General features: G+C 42.8%; 1 protein-coding gene across 1 annotated transcript in view; it reads right to left on the reverse strand.

The window, feature by feature from the left end:
* Nucleotides 1–15,742, reverse strand: part of Znf704 (zinc finger protein 704) — a 180,598-nt gene extending 164,856 nt beyond the window's left edge. The window contains exon 1 of the mRNA XM_042680698.1: nt 15,096–15,742. Coding sequence (XP_042536632.1) covers nt 15,096–15,608 — 513 coding nt within the window. The 5' untranslated portion in view covers nt 15,609–15,742. The remainder of the gene's footprint in view (nt 1–15,095) is intronic.
* Nucleotides 15,743–26,966: the final 11,224 nt, after the last annotated feature.

Here is a 26,966-nt window from a genome sequence, read left to right on the forward strand (position 1 = left end):
TTCAAAATGATTCCTTTGTCAAACAAAAGTCCAAGCAAAGGGCAAATCCATACCCCTGAGATTCTCAGCCCCATGCAAGTTAGAAGTGAAAGATGACATCATTTTTTGTTTCCACAGCATCTTTCAGCAACAACTAACTCTCTTTTCCTACTGTTTCGGACAATATCCAGGTTTTCCCGGATGTAAGATCTACACATCCAAACAGACTGAGGAGCACTGAAAAAAGAATGGCTCTGTCCTCAATGCACAAGAAGGTAAATGACTCACAGCTTTCAGCTCAGACTGAAAGGGAAGATTAAAGTTGATATTACAATGAACACCAGAGTTCAGATGCACAGCGTCACTTCAGAAGCAGCTGTGTGAAATACCTTAGAAGCATGAAATTGAGAATAGGATTTGGGATCCTTAAGCAAAATTTTAAAAATTAATAATCCTTTGCAAAACCATAAAAGAAATAAAGTTCCATCCACATCTCATTTGGGAAGGTCACTGGGCCATATTTAGTAGCAATCACCAATAATGGAATAATTTATCCAACATTTCAAATGACAACATGGAGACATTAACTTACTTCATAAGGCCACAAAACTAGCAGGCGGAGATGTCAGAATTTGAATCCAGAGTCCATACCATATTATTTCTTAATCTATAGAAAGGGAGCAGCAGTGAGTGTGGTTAAGTGGAAGGATCCCCTAGCTTCTACTCAAGCCTGCTCTCTAGCATCTTACTAAATACAAAGGCCATGAAAGAGGTCATAGTAATGAACTAGAATTCCTCGCCAAAGAGGGGATTTTTGATGTTGTTTGTTTTTGAGGAGGGGAACAGGTGCAGAGAATTGAACTCAGAGCCTTAGGCAAGCATTCTGGCACCACTTGAGCCATGTTCCTAGTCCTTTATCTGTTTTTAGTTTGTTTCCTGTGATTTTGCCAAGGCAGACCTTGTACCCCAATCATCTTATCTCTGCTTTCAAATACTTAGATTACAGATGTTTGCCATCATGCTTCACTCACTTTTTAACCAGAGCTGGAAATGTGGCTCAAAGAGAAAAAAAGAAAGTCTAATGGAAGTCATACATTGACCTAAACATGAGACTGCACTTGGCTACTAAAAGATCCCTTTGACTCTGGCAAACACTTCATACACTCATAGTGATGACACTGTTCATACAGACAAGAAGCTCTAATGTTGCAACTGAAGTCCTTCTCCCTCCAAGTCTCTTCCCAGGTAAGAAAATCCATTAACATAATTGAGAAGGACTTTCTAACAAATCAAGTCCTTATCCTCAATCAGGCATGCACATGGCTGAGGCTCTCTCTGGTTCCTTCTCATGAAGTAAGGGGTAAAGCAGGTTCAGAATGGAGCTTGACTTCAGGAGGTATTTTGTTTGTTTATTTTGTTGTCCATGTTTGGGCTATGGGACACATCATGCAAACATAATGAAAGTGTTATGAAAGAGAAGACACTATCATGGCTTATTATTACTTATGTCTTCTGGGCAAACTGCTTCCTTGGCAATGGAGTGATGAATGGTATGAAGCTCTTTTCCAAATTGTTGCCATTCTCTACATTACCCATGAGTCTTCAAAACCTCATGGGGGGGAGAACCGCTCAAGATGGCGACGGGGCAGTAGGGAAACGCCACAGCTCTCTCCAACCAAAAAGAGAGTTCGAGTTCCAACCTTTAATCTCCCCAAGAGACCGACAACAACAAAAAGACGAACACTCAGAGAAAAACCAGAGGTGGAAAATAACACAAAAAGAAAGAGAGGAAAAGAAGAATTTCAGAACAGAGAAGAGCGAAGACCCCTCCCCCAGCCTTTACTGGCCGCGCGGCAGTGCGCCAAGCCGCCGGCCAGCCGGCCCGGCGGGGGCTGCCGGAGCCCCAGAGACACAGGGGGCTGCTTGCAGATCACCAGGTACCGGATTGGGATTGCAGAACAGCGGATCGCCAGGAACAGAGAAACCTACCAGCCGGGAGTCTCCAGGAGGATCCCACCCCACCCATCACTCTCCACCGGAGCGGAGAGGCTCCATCCCGCCAAAGCCGCCCGGCACCAGCAGCGCCACAAAGGGACCTGTCCGCCGACCACCCGTCCAATCGCGATCGCAACGACCCGGCGGGGGGCCGCCCAACCCAGCCCGCAACCACCCCAACTGAACTCGGACTGCAACAACAACTGACGGACTGCAACAACAACTGACGACCTACAGGGTGAGTACCCATCAGGGGACAGGGAATCCATCAAGGGAGACCAGAGCTGGAGGGAATCCCCAGACCCTGACCTAGACTCCCTACCCCAACACCCGGACCACAGGACCCACTAAAACTGGGAACTGTTCGAGAGCCCCACCAGCCGGTGGAGCACACTCTGCTGGCCAGGCCAGAGCAAGAGCGCCCCGGGAAGGGAGCTTAAATGCTCAAGCCAGGAACAGTGCCCCTGGGTCAAGACTACCAACAGTAGAAGAAATTTGAACTGTGTCCTCCAGGCTGCATAACCAAGGTGGTATACACATTAGCACAGGCCTAACGAGCGCGCTCCAGGCTGGGGCCGGAACCAGGCCAGGGGACCGGCGCCTGAACAAAGCAAAAAGGGTCAGAAGTGGGGCTGTGGCTCAAATGGTAGGGTGCCAGCCCTGAGCTGAAGAGCTGAGGGACAGCACCCAAACCTAGAGTTCAAGCCCACAACCAGCCCAAAACAAACAAACAAAAACACATCAGGAGCCCATAGCAGACTCCAGTATTTGGGAGAGTGCATCCAGAGCATCTGATCTTCCCAAGAGCACCCGCAGGAGCAAACACAAGCAGTCTAGGCTGCTCAACCCTTCCAAAGGCGGGAATTGCTACAGCAGAGAGCTGAGAATCCTAAGTGAATAGCAGCTGGAAATAGGCTCCCAACAGAATCCAGATCAGACACAGACTCTCTCTACCAATAGAGAATCAGCAACCAAGCAAAGACAGACACACCAAAACAAGATTGAAGAGCAGTCTCCTGAACCCCCATGCGAAAATCACAGAGAAAAATCACAAGGTTTACCACTACCCAGGACAGCAAGCTCACCTCAAAAGCCAGCAGCCACGCAGGGGAGAGCCCCAGTGGGAGCAAAGCAGGAATGGAAGACAAAAACTACATCCAAGGGTTGCTGGAGGCAATGACTCAAGAAATAAAGCGAGAAATGGATCAGAAATTGAAAGAGCACAAGGATGAACTATCAAAAGATATACAGGATATCAAACAAAAATTGGATGCAAAAATAGAAGCTGCACAAACCTCAGTAAGAAGTGAGATAAACGCCAAATTAGAGGTAATGCATACTGATATCACCTCATTGAGAGGTGAGATCAGTACTCTGAGAACCAACATTGAATCCATAAAGGGATCCATTTCCACCATGCAAACCACAATAGAAGCCACGGTCAACAGAGTGAATGAAATGGAAGGTAGAGTGTCAGATACAGAAGACAGAATACACCAACTGGACCAAAAAGTGACAGATATGGAAAAATCACTCAAATTAAACCAAAGGGAAATTCAAGAGCAAGCAGATAATGCTAAAAAATTTAACCTTCGCATAATCGGAGTGGACGAAGGTGAGGAATTCCAGAGCAAGGGAATGCAACACCTATTTAACAAGATAGTCAATGAAAATTTTCCCCACCTCAAAAACGACCATCTTAACTACATCACAAAAGCTTATCGAACACCCAACAAGCAAGATCCCAGGAGAAACACTTCTAGGCACATAATAGTAACAATGATGGATCTGAATAATAAGGAAACAATCCTGCATGCAGCAAAAATGAAGAAGGAGCTATACTACAACGGGAAAAAAATTAGAATCACTGCAGATCTCTCCACACAAACAATGAATGCAAGAAAAGCCTGGGAAAGCACCATACGAGCCCTGAGAGCCAATAACTGCCAACCCAGACTGATATACCCGGCAAAGCTAGCATTCACATTCGATGGAGAACTGAAAACTTTTAATAGCAAAGAAAAACTAAATGAATACATAAACATTAAGCCAGCATTACAAAGAATTCTAAGAGGGGGGACACAACCTGAAGAAAGCAACCAGGAACTGGGACCTGCCCCAAACAGGCATTACTCAAAGTCTAACTGAGCAAGCACAGGAGGAAAGGAAAGAAGAAAAACTTAGGAAAACGGAATGGCAGGGACAACAATGCATCTCTCTATACTTTCTCTTAATATAAATGGGCTGAATTCGCCAATTAAAAGAAAACGAACTGAGGACTGGATCAGAAAACAAGACCCATCCATCTGTTGCCTTCAGGAGACCCACCTCTCAGCCAAACATACAAACAAACTCAGAGTGAAGGGGTGGAAAAGGATCTACCAATCAAATTCCCCCAATAAGAAAGCAGGTGTAGCTATCCTGATATCTGACAAAATAAACTTTTCATTAAAATCAGTACAGAAAGACAAGGACGGACATTACATATTAATAAAGGGAACAATCCAAGAGGAGGATATAACCATCATCAACTTATATGCCCCAAATATCGGTGCACCCAGATATGTTAAACAAATGCTCTCAAACTTACAGAATAAAATAGATCCCAATACGATAATACTAGGAGACTTTAACACGCCACTCTCACCAAAGGACAGGTCTACCAACCAGAGGATTGGCAAAGAAGCTACCGAATTAAGTGAGGCCATACTTCAAGCGGAATTAACTGACATCTACCGAGTATTTCACCCTAAAACAACACAGTACACATTCTTCTCAGCAGCTCATGGAACTTTCTCCAAAATAGACCATATCATAGTTCATTCAAGGAACTTAAGCAAATACAAAGGGATCGACATAATCCCCTGTATCCTATCTGACCACAGTGGAATCAAGCTAGCTCTCAATAACAAAGCATACCGCAGAAATTTCTCTAATACATGGAAATTGAACAGCACACTCCTTAACAAGGCCTGGGTAACAGAAGAGATCAGAGAAGAAATAAAGCATTTCCTAGAACTCAATGAAAATGAAAACACCTCACAAAGAAACTTGTGGGACACAGCAAAAGCAGTCCTGAGGGGCAAATTTATTGCCCTCAGTGCCCACATCAAGAGAATGGAGACAGACCAAGTAAATAATCTCATGTTGCAACTAAAACAGCTAGAAAAACAAGAAAAAATGGGACCTAAAGCTACTAGACGAAGCCAGATAACCAAATTGAGAGCAGAGATTAACCAATTAGAAAATCAGAAAACCATAACCAAAATAAACCAAACAAAAAGCTGGTTCTTTGAAAAAATAAACAAAATTGATGGCCCGTTGGCAAGATTAATTAAAAAAAGAAGAGAGGAAACCCATATTAATAGGATTAGGGATGCCACGGGAAACATCACAACACGTACCCAAGATATCCAAACAATTCTAACAGACTACTTTCAAAAGCTATACTCACTAAAGGAAGAAAATCTGGCGGAAATGGATGCATTTTTAGAGAAATACAAGTTACCCAAACTGAGCAAAGAAGAAGTTAACCAATTAAATAAGCCAATATCCTATAATGAGATACAGGAAGCTATCAAAAGTCTTCCAACAAAAAAAAGCCCAGGACCAGATGGATTCACAGCAGAATTCTATAAGACCTTTAAAGAAGAACTAATACCCATACTCCTCAAGCTCTTCAGAGAAACAGAGAAGGAGGGAGCTATCCCAAACTCATTCTACGAAGCCAATATCACACTCATCCCCAAACCAGGCAAAGACCCAACCAAAAAGGAGAATTACAGGCCAATCTCCTTGATGAACACAGATGCAAAGATCCTTAACAAGATTCTAGCTAACAGAATCCAGAAACACATAAAAAAAATAATACACTATGATCAGGTAGGCTTCATCCCAGAGACACAGGGATGGTTTAACATACGTAAGTCAATAAATGTAATCCAGCATATCAACAGAGCCAAGGTCAAGAATCACATGATTATCGCCACAGATGCAGAAAAGGCCTTTGATAAAATTCAACATTCATTCATGCTAAAAGCTCTGGAGAAAATAGGAATAGAAGGAACATTTCTAAAAACAATAAAAGCCATTTATGACAGACCAATAGCCAATATTATACTTAATGGGGAAAAGCTACAACCAATCCTCCTAAAAACAGGGACAAGGCAAGGATGTCCACTGTCTCCACTCCTCTTCAACATAGTCCTAGAACCCTTAGCCAGGGCAATAAGGCAAGAAAAAGACATTAAAGGGATCCGCATAGGGAAAGAAGAAGTGAAACTATCCCTTTTTGCAGACGACATGATACTATACCTCCACGATCCCAAAAACTCCATCCCCAAACTTTTAGAAATCATAAGTCACTTCGGCAAAATAGCAGGATACAAAATAAACCCACAAAAATCAGTTGCCTTCCTATACACTGATAACGCACAGGAAGAGAGGGAAATAAAGGGAGCAACCCCATTCACAATAACCTCCCAAAAAATAAAATATTTAGGAATTAACCTAACCAAAGATGTAAAAGAACTATTTAATGAGAACTATAAAAAGTTAAAGAAAGAAATTGCAGAAGACACTAGGAAATGGAAAGACCTCCCATGCTCCTGGATAGGCCGACTTAATATAGTAAAGATGGTGATACTTCCAAAATTAATATACAAATTCAATGCAATTCCTATTAAAATCCCAATGACGTACATCACTGAAATACAGAAAACAGTCCAAAAATTTATATGGAACAACAAAAGACCTAGAATAGCCAAAACAATTCTAGGGGATAAAGACAATATGGGAGGGCTATCCATGCCGAACTTCAAACTCTACTACAGAGCTATAATCACAAAGACAGCATGGTACTGGCACAAAAACAGACCCGAAGACCAATGGAACAGAATAGAAGATCCAGATATAAATCCACAGGCCTACAGCCAGCTGATATTCGACAAAGGAGCCAAAGACATACAATGGAAGAAACACAGCCTCTTCAACCGCTGGTGCTGGGAAAACTGGGCAGCCACATGCAGAAAACTAAAAGTGGACCCCAGCCTATCACCATGCACCAACATCAACTCAAAATGGATTAAAGACCTTAACGTTAAACCTGAATCTCTGAAACTACTGCAGGACAGAGTAGGAGAGACACTTGAACTAATAGGCACAGGAAGGAACTTCCTGAACAGAGTCCCAGGGTCACAACAAGTTGGAGAGAGACTCGACAAATGGGACTACCTTAAAATAAAAAGCTTCTGCACAGCTAAATCTATCGCAACTAAGCTAGAAAGACAACCAACTAATTGGGAAAAAATATTTACCAGCAATATATCAGACAAGGGGTTAACATCCTGTATATACAGGGAACTCAAGAAACTAATCCCTCCCAAACCTAACAAACCAATTACTAAATGGGCAAGGGAACTAAAGAGGGACTTCTCAAATGAAGAAATAAAAATGGCAAAGAAACACATGAGGAAATGTTCATCATCCCTGGTGGTGAAGGAAATGCAAATAAAGACAACCCTGAGATACCACCTTACCCCAGTCAGAATGTCCCACATCCACAAATCAGCCAACGACAAATGCTGGAGGGGATGTGGAGAAAGAGGAACCCTATTACACTGCTGGTGGGAATGTACACTTATACAACCACTTTGGAAAGCAGTCTGGAGGGTCCTTAGAAAGCTAAAGATTGACCTCCCTTACGACCCAGTCATACCACTTCTAGGCATCTACCCTGAACAACAGGAACCAATATACAAGGACACGTGCACCTCCATGTTTATTGCAGCACTGTTCGCAATAGCTAGGATATGGAAACAACCTAGGTGCCCCACCACAGATGAATGGATCCAAAAATTGTGGTATCTATACACAATGGAATATTATGCAGCCATTAGAAATGACAAAATAATGGCATTTGCAGGGAAATGGATGGAGCTAGAAGGAATCATGTTGAGCGAGGTAAGCCAAGAACGAAGAGACAAACGGTACATGGTCTCCCTCATAAGTGGATGCTAAATCCAAAAGGTTAGTGATACGACAAAACTAACAGGACTTAAGAAACAAAGAACTCCCGCTCATCTGGTTGAACCACTACTAAATATCCTCATGCTGCTGATCACAAATATGGTATATAACATGTGAACACTGTTATATATTACAGACTGTGGTAGACAATTTGCTCCAGGGAAGTTAGAATGAACTTGTGACTTTGAAATTATGTAATCATTTAATCACAATCAAAAAAAAAAAAAAAAAAAAAAAAAGAACCTCGGGGAAGGGAGGGAGGGAGGGGATGGTAGGGGGAAAACAATGGAGGGGGTAACAAGGTTCAAGAGGAAGTGTACTCATAACCTCACTCATGTAACTGTGACCCTCTGTATAGTAGCTTTACAATAAAAAAAATAAAATAATATAAAAAAAAAAAAAAAAAAAAAACCTCATGGGGAGGATAACAGTGTCATGCAGGAATCAGAGAAGGTCCCACCTGTCATACTCCAGCCATAGGTATGGTAGCCTCTACCTGACATACTTTATAGAGAACAAGCATTCCAAAAATACAAGTAAATAAGCAGTGAGAGGTACAGTACTTTAGAAAATTACTGTTTTTTCTATCCCAAACTCTAAACAAGTGAACTGCAGATCATTGCTGGCACAAAGAACTAAGTCAGAAAGGGTAACACCCTGCAGTTGACAGAACTGGGTCCAGATAACACTCCTGGCCCCAGATAACAAGCTAGCAGTCCTTGCTGGACAAGGCAGCTCTCCTTGCATAGTGGCAGTGCCCTGGACAGTCAAGTGAGGGTATTAGATTACTAGACAATCTCTGCCTTCCAACTCTGCCAGTCCCCAAGTCAGTGAATGACAACTTTGTCTGGTATCTTAAGCATACGCCTTTTGCACGAGCCAACACAGACCATTTGCAAGACACATACTTGTTAGCAAATTGGAATGCAGTGTTTGCCATGCAATGCCTGCCAACAGTTCTTTTAAGTCATCTGATATTCAAGAGATAATCTAATAGATGTGTTAACCATTCCCCAAGACCTGGCATATAAGAAACATTTCATGTGATTAATATTTATTGAGTGCTCAAAGTTGGAACTCTGACATACATAAGCTCATTTAAAAGCCTTTCTTTTCCAGTTTTTCAATACATGGAGTAGTCTTGATTAAAAAAACAAAAAAACACCTCTTTGGCAGTCTTTTGTGTTCTGGTTTTTCCTTAATTATTATATCAGCAAATTATCAATCTTTCCAGATTCTTGAGTTCTATTTCCATGAATGTTCTCTTCCATGAAATGGAAGAGGAGTCCTGGGCCTTGTTATCTTAGCCCCCTACTAGTCTGCCATCACTGAATAGCAACATATTCTTTCTCTGCTTGACACTGTCTTCGTAATTTCTTCTTTTTTTAAGTTAAACTCCAGTTGAAGATACTGTTTACTGTGCTACTTAGTATTCCTTATGCAAGCACCCAGAAGTACTCATGGAGGAAGGTTTGCGACTGTGTGTGCAGGGTGAGTATATGACACAGGAATCTTACCAAGGCAGATAGTTACATAAGCTTCTTTTGGTTAGAAATCGAAAACCATGTAATACCATGTTTTGCTTATTTCACTCAACTCCAAAATGAATGTCCACTCTATAGTAATCAAGCAATACTAGAGGGATTTCAAATACTGTCCAGAAATCTATTTCATCTCTCTAGTACATTTGCTTTCCTCTCTCCCTACACAGCCGTTCACACCACTAATTCTTATTCAAATCTCTCTTACCCCAGCACTCATTCCTTCTGATAGGGGAAACAGAAGCCACCAGCCAAGTCATCTGACCATCATTTTCTAGGACAGAAAATACCTACTTTCCAGTTCAAAGAGAGAAAGGTCCAAAGGTCGACACTCTACTTGGGTTCTAGAACCCTCCTTTATGGCTTTCCAAGGACTCTCATCCTGTTGTCACCCTTTACTCTACATCTCTATCCCTCTAAACGTAACAGGTAATACCTAATGATCCTCACCTTTAGGAATACAGACCCTATACAATCCCCTCCCCTGGAGTGTAAGTGGAAACTGTGACCATTCTAATCAACAGAATCAAAAACTACAAAGTCTACTCTTATAATTACACCAAATTATGGGAAACTAATTTTTTTTAAGCTGTTGTGGGGCTTGAACTCAGGGTCTAGGCATTGTCCCTGAGCTATTTTGCTCAAGGATAGCACTCCATCACTTTGAGCTACAGCCCAAAGGGACTTTTCTACCCAGGCTGGCTTGGAATGGCAATCCTCAGATCTCAGTCTCCTGAGTAGCTGTGGATTACAGGTGTGAGCCACCAGTACCAGTAGAAAACTGTACCTTACTAACAAAGAGACACTATGATTCTCCTTGCTGGCTTGATGCTAAGGAAATCCATATGACAAAGAATTACATGAACTGAGGGGCAGGTGAGGGAGAGGGGTTCCAGGAGCTAGCAGTAGCCTTCAGGTAACAACCAGCAAAAAGCTGAGGGTTGCCAGGCACGGGCGGCTCATGCCTATATCCTAGCTACTCAGGAGGCTGAGATCTGAGGACAGCACTTCAAAGCCAGCCTGGGCAGGAAAGTTCTTCAGACTTTTATCTGCAATAAGCCACCAGCAAACCAGAAGTGAGGTGGTGGCTCAAGGGGTAGAGGGCTAGGCTTGAACTGAAGAACTGAGGGACAGCACCCAAAGTTCAAGCCCCACAACCAACAACAACAACAACAACAAAAGCTGAGAGTCTCAATCCTACAGATATAAGAGAAAGAATTCTGCCCACAATCTGAATAAGCATGGGGGTGAGTTCTTCCTTGGTCAAGTCTGCAGATGAGAATACAACCCTCCTAAGTTAACAACCTCTTGATTGTTAAGCCTGTGAGACTTGGCAGTAGACCTGGTAAAGCTAAGACCAGACTTCTAGAAACTGTGAGAACTGTAAAAGGCAAAGAGTTTATGGTAATTTGTTAACAGAAAACTCTACTAGAGTCTACTGAATCCTGTCTTTAAAAAAAAAAAATAGACCACAGATCATCTAGCCACTCCTCCATTCTCTATAGTCCAACAAAAGAGTTTTCATATGTGCCTCTACATCCTTACCTCCCACTGGCTGCTCAGCCTCTCTCTAGCCACATCACTGACTTCTTTTGTCAAAGATAACACTGTTTCATATTATTTCATCCATATGAGTCAGTCATTTAACTTCCTTCTTATTTCCAATAACATTCTCACAGTTCATTGCTTTCTACATGCTGGAACCATTTCTTCTCTTGACTTAGTGAACTTTACATATTCTACCCATCTAAATACTGCTTAACTGGTTTCAGTGGCTTCTCCTCCTATACCCAAACTGAATCTGCATTGGGCCTAAGAGACCAGCCAAAGCTCACTGGGCTCTCTTTAGACTGATACTTTATACTTTATACTGTCAGCTTTAAATGACAAAAGTCAGGCTGGTGACTCCCAAATTCCTCTCTCTAGTACTGAATATCCTATCAGTTCCTCATGGTACTGCCACTGGCCTATTTGTAACCTGTACTTGTAAGTCTAATTAGTATCTGCATACTTAATCTATATAAAAGTGAGCACTTGATTTTGCTCCCCCAGCTTCCTCAATTTCAACAAATGGCACTGATCTCCACACTGTGAAGCTCATCCTGGATTCCTCCCTGCCCTTCACCCCCATCAACAAGTTCTAACAGAGGATCCTGAGTCCGTCATTTCCCCTAATTCTGCTTTTGTCAGCCTCTAAACTCCACATAGCCCTCACTTGTCCCGCAGCAGCCAGAGCCACCTCACTGGTTTTCCAATTCCCAATGCTGATCTCTAGATTCCATACAACAGGACCTCTGATACTATCTGATACGTTTTTACTGATTAAAACTTCCTGAAGGAAGACTTCAGGGCTCACCTTATCTATGTGGCTGGCCCTGAGTGACCTCTGTGACATACCTTCTAACTTCCCTCCCAAAGTTCCAGCCACAGTGATCCTCTCCTTCCCACTTCAAGCCTACACAGTGCTTCAGATCAAATGTCCCCTCCTAGGAGGGGTGTTCCTCTTAGACTGATCTCTTTTCCTCTTTGATAGGTACCCTGTTCTGCCAGGTAATCCCTGTCCTTTTTTCCATCTCCTCATTATCCTTTGTTTCCCTTTCCTGACCCCTGACCAACACATCCCTGTCTGCTGAGACTAAAAATGTCTGATTTGCCTGAGCACAGTGAACTTCTGTGAAAAACAAGATGTCAGATCCAATAGTCAGGGCAGTTCAAACTGACTCGGCTATCATCTTGACCACCACTTGCCCTCTAGTCTCATCACCATTTCCTTGTGTGTGTGTGTGTGTGTGTATACGTGTGTTTACGTGTGTGCGCGTGCACGCGCACGACTACTACTCAGGTTTGAACTCAGGGCCCAGGCACTGTTCTTTACCTTTTTCACTGGAAACTAGCACTCTACTACTTGAGCCATACCTCCATTTCTGGCTTTTTGGTGGCTAACTGGAGATAAGAATGGACTTTTCTTCCCTAGCTGGCTTGAAACTGCTATCCTCAGACTTCAGCCTCCTTAGGATTATAGGTATGTGTCAGCAGTGCTCAGAATCATTTCCTTGTATCTCCATAGTAAATTGCTTACCCACCAGCACCATGACAGTTTACAATTTCCACGATAACCCTGACAACTTGCCAAACATGGTCAAAAGAGGTAGAAACAGAATTCTTGGAGTTACAGTGGTGTTTTATTGGAAAAGTCATAAATATTCCACTCATTGATTAATTCACCTGAGCATCCCCATACTAGGAAATCACATAACCTCTGGAATGGAAGCCTGATTCCAGCTACCTGTTCCTCTTTGGACATTAACTATCTCTTTGTGTCAACCTCTGATGTACACATCGGTTCTGCTGTAGTGGGTTCAAGACGCAAGATCTGGCTCAGTGAAAACTGGGCAACAGTAATAGCATATACACAACCACAAGGGCCATACTTGCTTAATTATTCACTCACTCAAATATCTGAGTCTTGTTATGACATCTTTTATTATATGTGAGCATAGGAAAGTTTTCTATGTGTTCTGGAACAACATCTGGCAAATTGCTCAATAAATTCTTGTTGAATGAATGAAAATCTTAAGTATTTGTAAGATGTTGACATTCTTATCTACATAATAATAAATTATTTGTGACAGCCCTAAAACTTTATTCAGACACTGTGTCAAGATGTCTTTAAAGTAGTTAAAAAAATTGGGGCTTGGTGGTAGAGTGCCTGCCTAGCATGCATGAAGCCCTGGGTTCGATTCCTCAGTACAACATAAACAGAAAAAGCTGAAAGTGGCGCTGTGGCTCAAGTGGTAAGACTGCTAACCTTGAACAAAAGGCAAGGTTAGGCAAGGAGGAGGAGGAAAAAAAAAAAAAGAAATTATACTTGAATGTGTTACACATATAAGATCTTGAAAACTTGTAAGCATAGCAATATGTTATAAAAGTTGTGAGCTATGCAATATGTTATAAATTTGAAAGAACTTAAAATTGGTTTGAAGATGTGAAAAATCCTTTTTGATGTTGTAAAGTAGCACACCCTAATTATTCTGTTTTATAGGGATGATTACTTTTCCTACAGTTTGGTTTACTTTGACCAGAACATAAATTATTAATTTTTAATTACAGTTTGTAAAACTACTATTCAAACCACAAGACATACATTCAGTATGTCTGGACAAAAATGCTAAGGAGTCACACTACTCTTTGCAATTCTGTGTCACTGACAAAATGTGACTTCATTCAAATCCAGCGATATCCTGTAGCCATACAATGTAGGCTATTCAGTCAGACCACCCTAATGAGTGTGGTCACAGTCCTTATTCCAACAAGCATCTGTCAAAAACAATCATCCTAAATGACAACGTTCTGAAAATTTCTCACTCCCAGAGCTAGTAGTACTTCCTGGGTGGTCTGGGAAAGATATTTGTGCCTACATCTGGAGTACTAACCAAATTCTTTGAAAATGCAATCTAAACCTTCCAGGGACTGTGGGAGCGGGCTCCAAAAATCTATTCAGTTTACTTGTTCATGTATTTTCTTCCTCTTCCTCACTTCCCAAGACCACCTGAAAACTCCAAGAAATGGTTGTTCAGCTGATTTTAAGAACCACTGGGGGGGGAGGGGAGGAATCACTCACTTCAACGCTTACCACTTGCTGCCCTCAAAACTTCTTAGCAACATCCGCGGTGCATGAACCTCAACGTGGCTTGCCTTGTCCAATCGCATGCCTGAAAACCCAGCCAGTCAGTTGTGTAATAATAAACCCCTTATCTCCTGAAGATACACCAACGGAAAGATCGCTCCGAGCTTTCGCGCGCGGGGGACTTCGCTAGAATTCTCAGCTGAAACTCACATCCATTTTAAATGCCAAACCTCGCCCCATCACTTTGCCCGATTTCCTTTTTTTTTTTTTCCTTATTTGCAATGTTGAGAATGCTAAGCGTGGTACCGTTTAACCACGGGAGGTCGAGGGGGCAGTACCAAAGCCATGCGCAAAAGGCACGCGGAGACCCAGGGCTTGGTTTTCTGCGGCACTGGTTCCCTCCCAAGCGCCCGCAGTGGAAAGTCATCAACAATTGTTCTGGGCTTGAAGGAAGGGGTGGCCGGATGGACCAGAAAAGCTGCTTGCTAGTTTCAAAAAGCTTGAACAGCAATCAAATCGGAAGGGGACTCTCCTCCCACCCCGGAGAAGAATAAAACCTCACTCCCCCGACCTCGCCTGTCCCCACCGCGGAGCAATCGGTCGCCTACCCACGTCCCAGCTCCAAGTTCCCCATCCCACTGGTGAGAAGCGTCCTTTCCGGGTACCATACGAGACAGCAAACCCGACCCGGCCTTTGACCAAAGAAAGGCCGCCTCCAAGAGTGCCAGCAATCAACAGTTCCCCGGCTCTGCCCCGCGCGGCCGCCCGCCGGCCGGCGCCGCCAGACACACCCCTCCCTCCCGGCCGGCCGGGTTCCCGCGGGCCGCCGCTGCCCGGCCTCAGCCGGGCCCCGAGCCCAGCCCGGCCCCCGAGCCGCTCCCCGGGCCGCCGGGGCCCACGCGCGCTTTACCGCGCCCTGCACGCACCTTCAAGGCGCCCCGGGCCGGGCCCTTGGGGACCACACGACCGGGTCCGAGCGGCACAAAACGCAACTCGCCATCGTCGTCGTCGTCGTCGCCGTCCACCACCTCGACGACCACCTCCTCGTCCTCGTCTTCCTCTTCGTCATCCTCCTCCTCGGCGCCCCCTCGGGGCTTCTCCTCCACCCGCCCGAGCCCCCTGCGCCGCCTGCTCCCGCCTTCCTCGTCCTCGTCTTCCTCCCCCAGAAGCAACAGCACGGGCGACGAGGCGGCGGCCGCGGCGGCTCCGGCGGCTCCGGCGGCTCCAGCAGCCCGAGGGGGGCCGGTCCCTGCGCTGCGCGGCGGCGGCAGCGGCGGCCTCCAGCTCTCCGGGGCCGGGGCAGGGCCCAGGGCAGGCGGCGGGAGCCCGTGCACAGCGGCTTCCTTGGCGGGCGTGGAGCCGGGCCCGGCCGGCTGCAGCGCGGCGCCCCCGCGGCGGCTGCCCAGGCTGGAGCGCTTGGCTAGACGCCGCGCCTGCATGCCGGAGCGCGGGGCTGCGGGCCGCGGCGCCCAGCCGGAGAGTTTGGCACCTCCGCTGCCTCCTCCTCTTCCTCCGGTGGCCGCTCTGGCCACAGGCGTCCGGGGCACGGGGCCGCGAGGGGCTGCAGGAGCCGCCTCCCCGGGCTTGCAGCTTGCCACTGGCTGCAGAGGCGCGGGCGCCGCCTTCGCTGGACCGGCCCGCGGGGACGCCGGCGGCCGGCGGCTACGGCGGGGCGGCGCGGCGGCCGCGGGCGGGGGTGGGTGTGAGCGAGCGGCGCGCTGCCGCCTCCGCCGCCTCCACCGCCGCCGCCGCCACCGCCGCTCCGGAGCCGCGGGCTGCGCAGTGCTCCATGCGGCCGGCGGCCGGGCCGGCGCGCGCCTCTCCCGGGCCGCTGCGCCCGCGCGCTCCGGGCCTACCGCTGCGGTCCCTGGGCGCGAGCTGTTTGTGTGGAGTCTTTTCCACCACCGCTCCCCTCTTCTAGAGCCAGTCCTCGCCGTCCTCGGGCACCCCCCCCCCCAATTCAGTCAAAACCCGGACTGGATTTATCTCCTCTACCCACAGTCTCCAAAAATCTTGCGGCTTCCAAGCTGTTGGCTCCAAGGCATAGGGGCAAATGCTTAACCTACAGCCCACGATTTCCTCTGGAGGGAAGAGGGGAGACTTTGCTGGGAGAGATTGACTGGAAGTGGTTTGGGATTACCTCTGTGCTTAGGGACTATACTGGAGCTTGTCTGGGCTGGGGAGTTGGGCGGTGTCAGTTGGAGGTTTGGGTCCATTCCCTCCAGAAATCACAGTCATTAAATTGTTTGAGAAATCTGTGTCATGACATTGTCTACCAACTTTTTTATTTCTTTGGACACAGCATACCAGGCCTTGCCTGTTGAATTCTCAGCACTGGGCTAAATGGGTCTTTGAGCTTTTACCTTCAGCATCTTATAGTAAGGGCTGATGCCCAGAGCACCCTTTGCACTCATTCTTCAACCCAGCCTGTCCTGTTTACTACCATGGCCCAGGCCTTTGGAGAAGCAAATAAAATTGGGGTTCAAGACTGAATTTGTTATGAAAAAAATTAATATGAGCCAAGCCCTACACCTGGAAATTAGCACATATCCAGTTTTCCCTATAATAAAGTACTTTTGTCACTTTCGGAGGATTTTTAGGTGTGACAAAGCAAACCTAGATTGCTATATATACACTGTTGTTAGGGTGAGGCTATATTGTAACTGGTGTTCTTTGCCTTCAAATCATGCCCTAGAATTTACTCTTTAGTTTCTCCATCAATATTCTGGCCACCACCTCCATGAGGCTAGTGTGAAAGCTGCCCTCATGCTTGGATAATTATTGACGAAGATTGTTGTTATTGTTGTTGTTGTTGGGATACTGGGGCTTGAACCCAGTGCCTAAGTGCTGCCCCTGAACTTTTTTGCTCTACTTCTGGCTTTTTTAGGTAATTAAAGATGAGATTCTGGCTTTGAACCAAAATCCTCAGCCTCCTGAGTAGCTAAGATTATAGATGTGAGCCACTGGCACCAGGCTATTGGTGGAGATTTAACATCAGACACCCTTCAGACATTTGAACATGGTTCATTAAATGCTCACTTTGAGTGTCTTCTAGCTGTTGAAGAGGGGACTATGACAAAGACTCTAAAATGAACTTTTGTTCTCCCTGACTCAAATTATCTTTCTGATATACCTATTTCAGGTAATGACATTCACAGTATAACCATCCAGTCTCAAAATAGAGGCATTATTTTAACTCTCTTCTCTACCTTATCCCTAGAGGCAGTGGCCCACATGTCCAAACCTTGTTTCTGATAGTTTCTTTTGCATTCACCCCTTCCTTTCCATTCCCAAAGCTCTTCCAGCACTTCCTGAGCTTCTAGAGTGAAAGTTTCTAACAAAAACCCTTTTACAACTACACATCTGCTTTTGTCCTAATGAAGATACTACCACAGGATTCATGTTGTCTAAACCCCATCAAATCATGATCCTTTCTGATTGAGCTTTTCATGTGTGAATATTCTGTTCAGGAGTCCTATAAAAGGCCTAATATACTAAATTTATCAGTAACTTATACCTAAACAACTTTGTCTGGGATACTCTTGAAAAATACCAAGGTAACTCTCTTTTAATAACCCAGAAATATTGAGGCCATGGTCAGGCCAAGATAATGCTTTTTGTATCTGAAGTTGTTATAGATGAAAGAAAGTAAATGTTTTCCAGAGAATTGAAAGTAAATGCAGAGTTAAATGAATCAGTGATTGGTATTTGTGGCTTAATGGAGGATGGCACATTCTTGTACTTTCTTCCAAAACTGCCATCTACATTTTGAAATCAGTTTGTTCTTTCAAGCTACTTCAGCAAAGCCCACACACATCCCTTCCCTAACCACATATAATAGATTGCCCTGTGACTGAAGAAAAAAAAAATTGGTCTTGGAAGTCAGACTATTAAATGTCACGAAAGAGGCTTTGAGGGGTGAGAAGGATTTGGATGGGCAGGGCAAGCAGTAACAAGTAGGCAAGGCACAGGCCACTGAAGACCACCTAAGGAAATCAAAGAACATTTAGTAGGAAATAAAGTCCAATGAGCAAATTCGTCTGAAGTCAAGAAACTATTTCCTGGTCAGGCTCATAATCCACTTCATTCATGATAGCAGCTGAGAAGTCAAAGTGGTTCAGAACTCAAGAAATATCTCCTGGTGCCAAGTTCATTGGGAAGGGTCACTGTAGCTTCTTTTCCCCACAATTCTTAAGTAGAATGCTATCTTTCTTCCCAAATTAGCATCAGCCTCCAAAGATGAGCAGGTGAGCCTCTGTGTTTCCCAGGGCAGTCGGTTTCAACTACACATCTAAAGTATTCCATCATTCATTCCACAGGTATTTGTTGATTCCTGCCAAGCATCAGGCCTTGCACTTGGCCCTGGTGTGCAACAGTAATCTTGACAGTCTTTGTTGGGAGGAGGGAAATACACAACAGCCAAAGAATAAAAGTGAAAATTGGATTTCATAGATGCAATAAGCAGAGAAAACTAAAGCAGAAGAGGTGTACATAGAGTTAGAGGATTATTACAGAGATGTGCACTTGTTTATATCAAAACAAACAGGGTTGAGGGTAGCTTAAACCTCAGTGCTGCCAAATGAATGAATGAATGGTGAGAAGTAAAATCTGAGTGAAAACTTATAGCAATGAACTCTGCCTTCTTTTCCTTTCTGCTGTCTGGCCTGTTTTGACGGCAAAGTTTGAAAAAGTACTGAAGAGAAAGGGCAAAGAAAGGTGAGCTTTGGAGTAAATGTACTCCATAACTGTAGAGAACCAGCTGCCTTGTATCTGTTTTCTTCTGATCCTTAGTGATTTTATTTATTTATTTATTTATTTTTGTCAGTTGTGGGGCCTGGACTCTGCACCTGGGCACTGTCCCCCAGCTCTTAAGCTCAAGGCTAGCACTTTACCACTAGAGCCACAGTGCCACTTCTTGCTTTTTCTGCTTATGTGGTGCTGAGGAATCGAACCCAGGGCCTCATGCATGCAATGCAAGCACTCTACCACTGAGCCACCGTCCCAGCCCTCTTAGTGATTTTTAAACCTTTAAGTATTGAACCCCAAAGAAATGCAAAAGCATTTTTTAACATGCATCTGAAAAATTCTTAAAGAAAATCAGGCTCAATTTGATATAATGTCCAATTTTTTAAGATATAAAAAATAATCATCATCACCCTAAATCATAAGGTATAATCATTATCAAGGCAGAAACACAGCAAAAGTTTCACTTACCAGTGATAGATCTTTTGTATCCTAATAAACTTTATGTTTTGTGCAGATATGAGGCTTGAACTCAGGGCCTTTTTTGCTCAAGGCTGGTGCTCTACCACTGGAGCCATAGCTCTACTCCCAACTTTTTGCTGGTTAATTGGAGAGAGAAAGAGGGGGAAAGCACCGTTATTTTATTCAACAGAACTAAAAAATCCCCAAAGGACCATTATGACTGCCCTGGCTGGCTTTAAACAGCGACCTTCAGATCTCAGCTGGCAGTATAGGCATGAGCCACTGATGGCCAGCCCTAATGAACTTTAAATATTAGGTTTTTGATAGTTGGGGTTCTGCTAGCTCCTTTTTAAAACTATTTTTTTTAACTTGATGTAAAAACTTGCCCTTTTACAAAGGTTTTAAAAGTCAGATCAGGCTCATTTTTTCACACTTCTGGAAACTTAAAAATTATTTCAGATGATGACTGTCACCCACCATATGAAAAATAGATGAAGGTTAAGAGAATAGCTCATCCATTACGACCTTAAACTTGAAAGTCTGGCTGAGCCAAGCACAAATTTCCACCCTGACACATATTTCTTCTGTGAGCAATTAAATCCCACCTAACAACACAATATAGTTTTAATATAATTCTTTAGAATGTCGCCCAAATCCAGTCTTGGCTTATTGTGTTTGTGTATGTGTAGGTGTGTGTGTGTGTGTGTGTGTGTCTGTGTGTTGTTGTTTCCTTACCAGTTTAGTTCTCTCACCTTGGCATTTCAGATACAATAGCCAGAACGCCAGGCTGGAATCCAGAGACTTGAGTTTAATTCCACCTGTGACATCCCCAACTGGGGGTTCACCAGAGACTGAGATGTGCTCTCTAGGTCTTTTAACTCTTGAGTTCCAAAAATATATCAACCGGAATTATTTTTTTTCCTGATTAAGCCAATTAAACATTATTTAAAGTCCAAAAGTGGAATATGTGTGCCAGTGAAGGTATGCTTGCACATGTGTTTGTGGGTATCTCCTCTAAGCCAATTCCAGGAGCTCTCTGTGTCTTAGGATGGCCATCTCTGTTCCTAGACATATTACCTTTAATTTCTTGGCCCTCCCTGCTTCACTGAGAATATAGAAATTATGAAATTATGCTTTTAATGGCTGCTCTCTTATTTTGCAAATTACTTCTTCAGCTGTTAAGATGTTTAATGGCTGCAGACCAAGGAGTTGCTACATTGTATTACTTATATTAACCACCTTTGTTGAACTCAAGATGTACCCTTATTTTCTACTGATGACATTTTCATATTTCTGTAAGTTTTTATCTCTGTTTTCCTTTTCATGTTGATTTTTCCATGTAAGTAAGACCTTTCTGGTACCAGTAAATGAAATCCTACTCATATCAAACAAAAAAGAAAAAAAAAAAAGAAAACGTAGTTTTGTAAGTTCAGGGAACTCATCCAGATGGAGCTGAGCCTGGGGAAACAAAGGTATGGAAGAATTAAGTCCTTTTCACCACTTGACTTTGTTTGTGTTTAAAAATGTACTTTGTAGGGCTACTTAGTAGTATTTCAGAGGTATAGTTGGGGCCCATAAGGCTACATTCTAACCATTTGCCTTGAATTGGCTTGAGGGCAGAGGCAAAGAAGTTTCCCACTTTCTCTTTTATTTTTTAGTCTTTGTAAAAAGAATGTATTTAAATATTACACAGTTAATTTTTTTAAAAAAAAAAGAGTAAGAACTCTTCCTAGCATAAATTTTACTAGAGAATATTCTGTCAAGCTGTGCTGTAATCCCACCATGCCTTCTTATTTAAGTATTGTACTGAAAACCTTTGTATAGAAACCATTACGTGGCTTTTGGATTATTGTCTTAGAATCAGTGCCAGACATGGAATAAGTAATTTAAAGGTGTGCTTCTTTTCTTGGTGTATTTTCCAAGATGACTCTCAGTTTACACCCAGATAACTGTGGGAAGTGGCCAGCATCTTGCACACCCTCTTACTTAGATCGTGTCTCACTCTTTCCATCTTTCTCGCCTTATGCTACTTTGATTAAGTGTTCCAGCAAATCCTATTTTGCCTTTAAAATATTCTTATTACCATAATTAATTGTACAAGGGGATTTCATTGTGAGTCTTAAAACATGCATATAATGTACTTTAATCAAACTCCCCCATTCATATTACTCTTCTATTGTTATTTACTTGTCTTTTCTTTTTTGGTACTGGGGAATCGAACCCAGGACATTGCACTTGCTAGGCAAGCGCTTTGCCACTGAGCTACATCCCAGCCCAATATTGCTCTTCTATTTGGTTTTGACTTACTTCTTTGATCACTGAAGAAGATTTCCCCATAGGTTTGACTTTTATTTTACCTTTTGCAAATTCTTCTTATTTTTGGCCCATCACCCTAAATATTTTTCTTACCCACACTGTGAGCATTTGACAGTAAAAACCCTATTGTCATATATTCAATATAAACTTCGTTAGCTTTGCTTGTCTTTAAATTTCTTCATGGTCTCTTCCTGAAATCTTTAGCTTTATCTATGGGTCTTTCTTTAATGATTATATTTACAAATTCTTACCCCTGTTCTCTCCCCATGTTCACGCTTTCATTATTTATTTGTTTGTTTGTTTTATGCTAGTACTAGGTACTCGAACTCAGGCTTGGTGCTGTCTCTTAGCTTTTTCTGTTCAAGGTTAGCACTCTACCACTTGAGCCACACCTCCACTTCCACTATGTATGTGTGTGTGTGTTTAATTAGAAATAAGAATTCTCACAGACCCTCTTGCCTATTCTAGCTTTGAATGGAAATCCTCAGAGCTCAGCCTCCTCAGCAGTTAGGAACACAACACACACACACACACACACACACACACACACACACACACACACACAAACACACCTATACATATATAATCTTTCCTAACTCTTTGTTCCTCTTTGTTGTAGTTTTCTCTCATTTCAAAGATGTGAAATCTAGCTTTCTCTTTGAACCCTTTGAAGGCACACTAATCATAGTTTACTTTTTACTTTGTTCATTCTTCTTCAGCCTCTGTTTCCCCAAAGTTGCTGATTTCTGTTCATTTTGATGCCTTTATTCTTCTCATAGTTAATAGTAGATAAATAGGGATACAGGTGGACCCATTGCAACAATGAGACGTACAAGTCATTATGTCGAAAACAAACTTTACAACTTTGGTGGGGGGGGAAGATGAGATGGGAAGGGGAAACAAAGGAGGAGGCTACAATGCTTGATAGGAAATGTACTCATTATCTTGCCCATGTAATTGTAACCCCTCTGTACAGTATTTTCACAATAAAAAAAAAGAAACAAAAAAAAATGACCCATAGAGCTGGACATCAGTGGCTCATATCTATAATCCTAGCTACTCAGGAGGCTAGAATCTGAGGATCATGATTCAAAGCCAGACAGGGCAAGAAAGTCCATGAGACTTTTGTCATAGAGGTATTGCTTGAGTGGTAGAGTACTAGCCTTGAACAACAACAAACCTCAGAGTTCCCAGGCCCTTAGTTCAAGCCCCATAATTCTCTCTCTCTCTCTCTCTCTCTCTCTCTCTCTCTCTCTCTCACACACACACACACACACACACACACACACACACACACACACACTTGACCCAGAGAACTGAGGGTAAAAACCTAGTGTTGACTCCAAGTTCCCATGGAGTGATATTGGTGCCATGTGTTGGGAATCAACCCACCCAGTCTCATAATCCCTTCAGGATCCTGAGAAAAATTCTTAAAAGTTGGTTTTCAGATTTTATTCTCATTTATTTAGTTATTGATATATGCTTTCCAGTCTGTATTTTACTTCATAACTCTTCAAGAATCCTGTTGTCCTAATAAAAGTTTTTTCTATGCTTATATAATAAGCTTATATCATAATAATTCTCACAACACCTCAAATAAGCAATGCTATTAATTGGTGTATTGAATTATATTAATGTCTTGAGTATGTCTAACATTAAGACAATAGCTCATCTTCTAACACATCATTCAGTGATATAAAAAATAAACAAACCATATCTGAGCTGTCCAGTAGTTATTGCAGTTATAGAACACTTGAAATGTGGCCATCACAAATGAGAAACGGATATTTTAATTGCATTTAATTTTAATTCAGTGTATGAAAATTGTCACATGTGACTAGTGGCTACTGTCCTGGATCGTGCAGGGCAGCACCTTCCAAAGGACTTTCCACATCCTGTTTTACATGAATCTGGCTGGACTAATTAAAGCAAAAGAAATAGCAACTGTAATACTTTGCTACAAATCCAAATTCAAACTACTGTAACTATGTTTTCTCTAATCTATCTAATTTTAAAAGCTGACTGTTCTTTGATTGCCTAGTTTATATTTGACAATTCTCCTTTATTACCTTCATCAGGTTTCAAATTAGGAAGCTATTTTCAGGTTCAAGGGTGGTTAAAATGTCAAACGTTCCTAATCTACCCCTTTTGCCACCAGCACTATTTTGGTCTACACCATTTTAGTTCCTTTGTTTGTTATTTTACTCTCAAGCTACTCCAGGGGAAGAAGTGCCTGACTTACCCCAGCCACCCATTATGAGGGTCTTAAAAGCCAAAACCCAAACAAACCCAAACAAAACAAACCATAATGAGATATCAGCACATGCTGATATAAATACCACTGGAATTTCTCAACAGCTAGTTGTAAATTTCTTTCTGTTGCTATGCCTGTAAATATAGAGGGGAAAATAAGAGCAAGATAGACTTTCGTAGAATGTAAACATTCTTCAGTGTTGTCCATACATACTAGCGGATAGAACTTTCCTGGAATCTATGTAGATGAGATGACTTTTTCTGCTCACAACATGCTTGGGGGCTGAAGGGCCAGTGGATGGGTGTGGTAGCCTTCCTAATCTTTTTCTTTTTCCCCACTAGATGCAAAGCTGTGAGTTATTCTTTCATCTCTGTAAAAACTCTGGTGTAGTTGCTTGTACTTCTTCTTCTGCCTGTAAACTCCATTCTTTCTATGCTACCAATGGTTCCATTTACTTGAATAGTCATAGCGTTACAACCATGATGTCATACTTTTTCTTGCCTGATGTCATGCTAAGCTGACTTCTAAGACTACCTGGAATTCCAAACAAAGCATCAGGTAATCACATTTCCCTTGCTTGCTCTTTCCAAAACTTAAGAGGAAAGAGAAGAATAATGAGGATGAACAAGAAACAAAGGAGAATGAGGAAAGAGCAAGGAGGCTGAGTAACTAAGTAAAAAACTCTAGAAAGAATCCTGTGTCTCTGCTAAGTTACTGTTATGTCTAATGAGCCACACTTACATAAAAAAGTTTTCTTCCAAAGTCCTAAGTGAGCTCACGCTTGTAATACTAGCTACTCAGGAGGCTGAGATCTGAAGATCATGGTTCAAAGCTAGCCAGGGCAGGAAAGTCTGTGAGACTCTTAACTCCAATTAATCACCAGAAAACTGGAAGTGGCATTGTGGTTCAAGTGGTAGAGTGCTTGCCTTGAGCTGAAGAGCTGATGGACAGTGCCCAGGCCCAGAATTCAAGCCTCATGATAAAACAAAACAAACAAACAAACAAGTGAATGTTTCCCCTCGTTCAATTCTTAGTTAGAAGAAACAGATGGTTGGGGCTGGGAAGGTGGCTCAGTGGTAGAGCCTTTGCCTTGCATGCATGAGGCCCTGGGTTTGATTCCTCAGCACCACATAAGCAAAAAAGAAAAAAAGCCGGAAGTGGCGCTGTGGATCAAGTGGTAGAACGCTAGCCTTGAGCTGAAGAGCTCAGGGACAGTGCCCAGGCCCAGAGTTCAGGCCCCACGACCGGACCCCCCCCCCCCTCCAAAAAAAAGAAACAGATAGTTATCATATAAACAATGATTTTTTCCCCCTAATTCTTCTGGATTGGTTTTCCTTGCAGAGTTCCAGCCACCCTATCACAATTATTTCAATCATTTCTCTCATGAAGGTGGTTTCTATTCTATTAGTGACATATTTTCCTGCCCGCTTTCTTCCATTTTCAGCTCATATTCTGTTTGTTGTTCTCAATGACCTTGTATCCCTGTTATGTAACTCAAAGGTAATCATTCCATACCTAGGATAGTTACATGTAATAGAATCTAAAATCCAATGTCATCCTAAATATTTGAGCTGTTATCCTTCAGAATAGCATTTAGCTTGTGTTTCTGGGCGTTGGATATATTTTGAGCTATGATACCTATGTAACTTGTAAGGTCCAATATAAAACAAATGTGAAAAACTCCTTGTTCAAAATTATCATGCATTTCAGGGTTAAGAGGAGATGAGAATATAGAATTCTGGTTTAAGGTCAGGCAGGCAAATAAGTTAGTGATATCCTACTCAACAAATAAGCCTGGTATAATGGAATATGTCCTAATTCTAGCTACACAGGAGGCATAGATAGTCCAAAGCAATCCTGGGCCAAAATAGGAGAACCTAACCTAAATAAAGTAACTACAGCAAAAAAGGACCAGAATCATGGTTAGTGGTAGTGTAACTGCTTAGAAAGCACAAAGCTCTTAGTTCAAACTTCAGTACTTGTCTCCAAATAAAAGAAGGGTGTAGCTCAGTGGTAAAATGTTTGTCTAACCTGCACAAGGTGCTGGAATTGAACCCTGTGCACGTGCATACACACGCGCACACATACACACACACAGAGACAGAAACAGATCAACAGAAATATGGAGTAGGTTCGCTGATATAAGCACCATGCTAGTGTTATTTTGTCATCAGATCCATTTTCCACTGTCCCTGCTTTGTCACAAGTTGTCAACTTCCAGAGTTTCTTTTCCTAGGAGTTCTCAGTGACTGTTGGCGTGGCTTGGCCAAAGACAAGAAATCCCCTTGGTTCTACCTTGCTATCTCTACTTTTTGTATAGGTCACAAGAGCCATTGGCCATGGTAAGCTCACATCTTCCTTTTGTCCTTCCAGTCTAGAATAGTTGCAATCTCCTGTTTGCTAATTTTTAGGTTGTCCCAACATCTGTTTATGTACTTGGAAATTCTATCACCTTTGTGAATTTAATTCTTTAAGTTTTTGAACTTTTTGTTTTCCTACTTGGATCTTACTCACCTTGTTATGTTATTGGAAATATTAATGTATGTGATGTTTGTCCAGGTAATCACAAATGCCTTTGAGATTGTTTGCCACCAGATTTGGCAATGAGGTGTTGATGTTAACAAGAGGGAGAAAACCAGGTTTCTGTCATTTTGTGAAATGAGAACTGAGGAAGTGCTGAGAGCATGTTTCAGATTTTTGTTTTCATTTTCCAAAAATGTGATATTAAAGAAGAAGTAAAAGAAGCAGGACAAAAGGATTTTTGAAGACGGAAAGAAATTAGTGTCATTAATATAAAAATTAGAAAACCAAGGAAGAAAAAGACCCACTGAGTGAAGTAAGCACAATCCAGAATCCAAATAGGAGCCTTTGTGTAGGTAGATGGGCATTCACTTGTCTCTCTAGGGAATGGTCTTCAAGAATGGATGTCCAGGGGAAGGGAAGGGATAAAGGGAGAACAACAAAGGAGAGGGTAACAATGCTCAACAAGAAATGTACTCATTATCTTACTCATGATACTGTA

This window comes from Dipodomys spectabilis, unplaced genomic scaffold, assembly GCF_019054845.1.
Source record: "Dipodomys spectabilis isolate Male_0828 unplaced genomic scaffold, ASM1905484v1 ptg000063l, whole genome shotgun sequence".
Classification (NCBI taxonomy): domain Eukaryota; kingdom Metazoa; phylum Chordata; class Mammalia; order Rodentia; family Heteromyidae; genus Dipodomys; species Dipodomys spectabilis.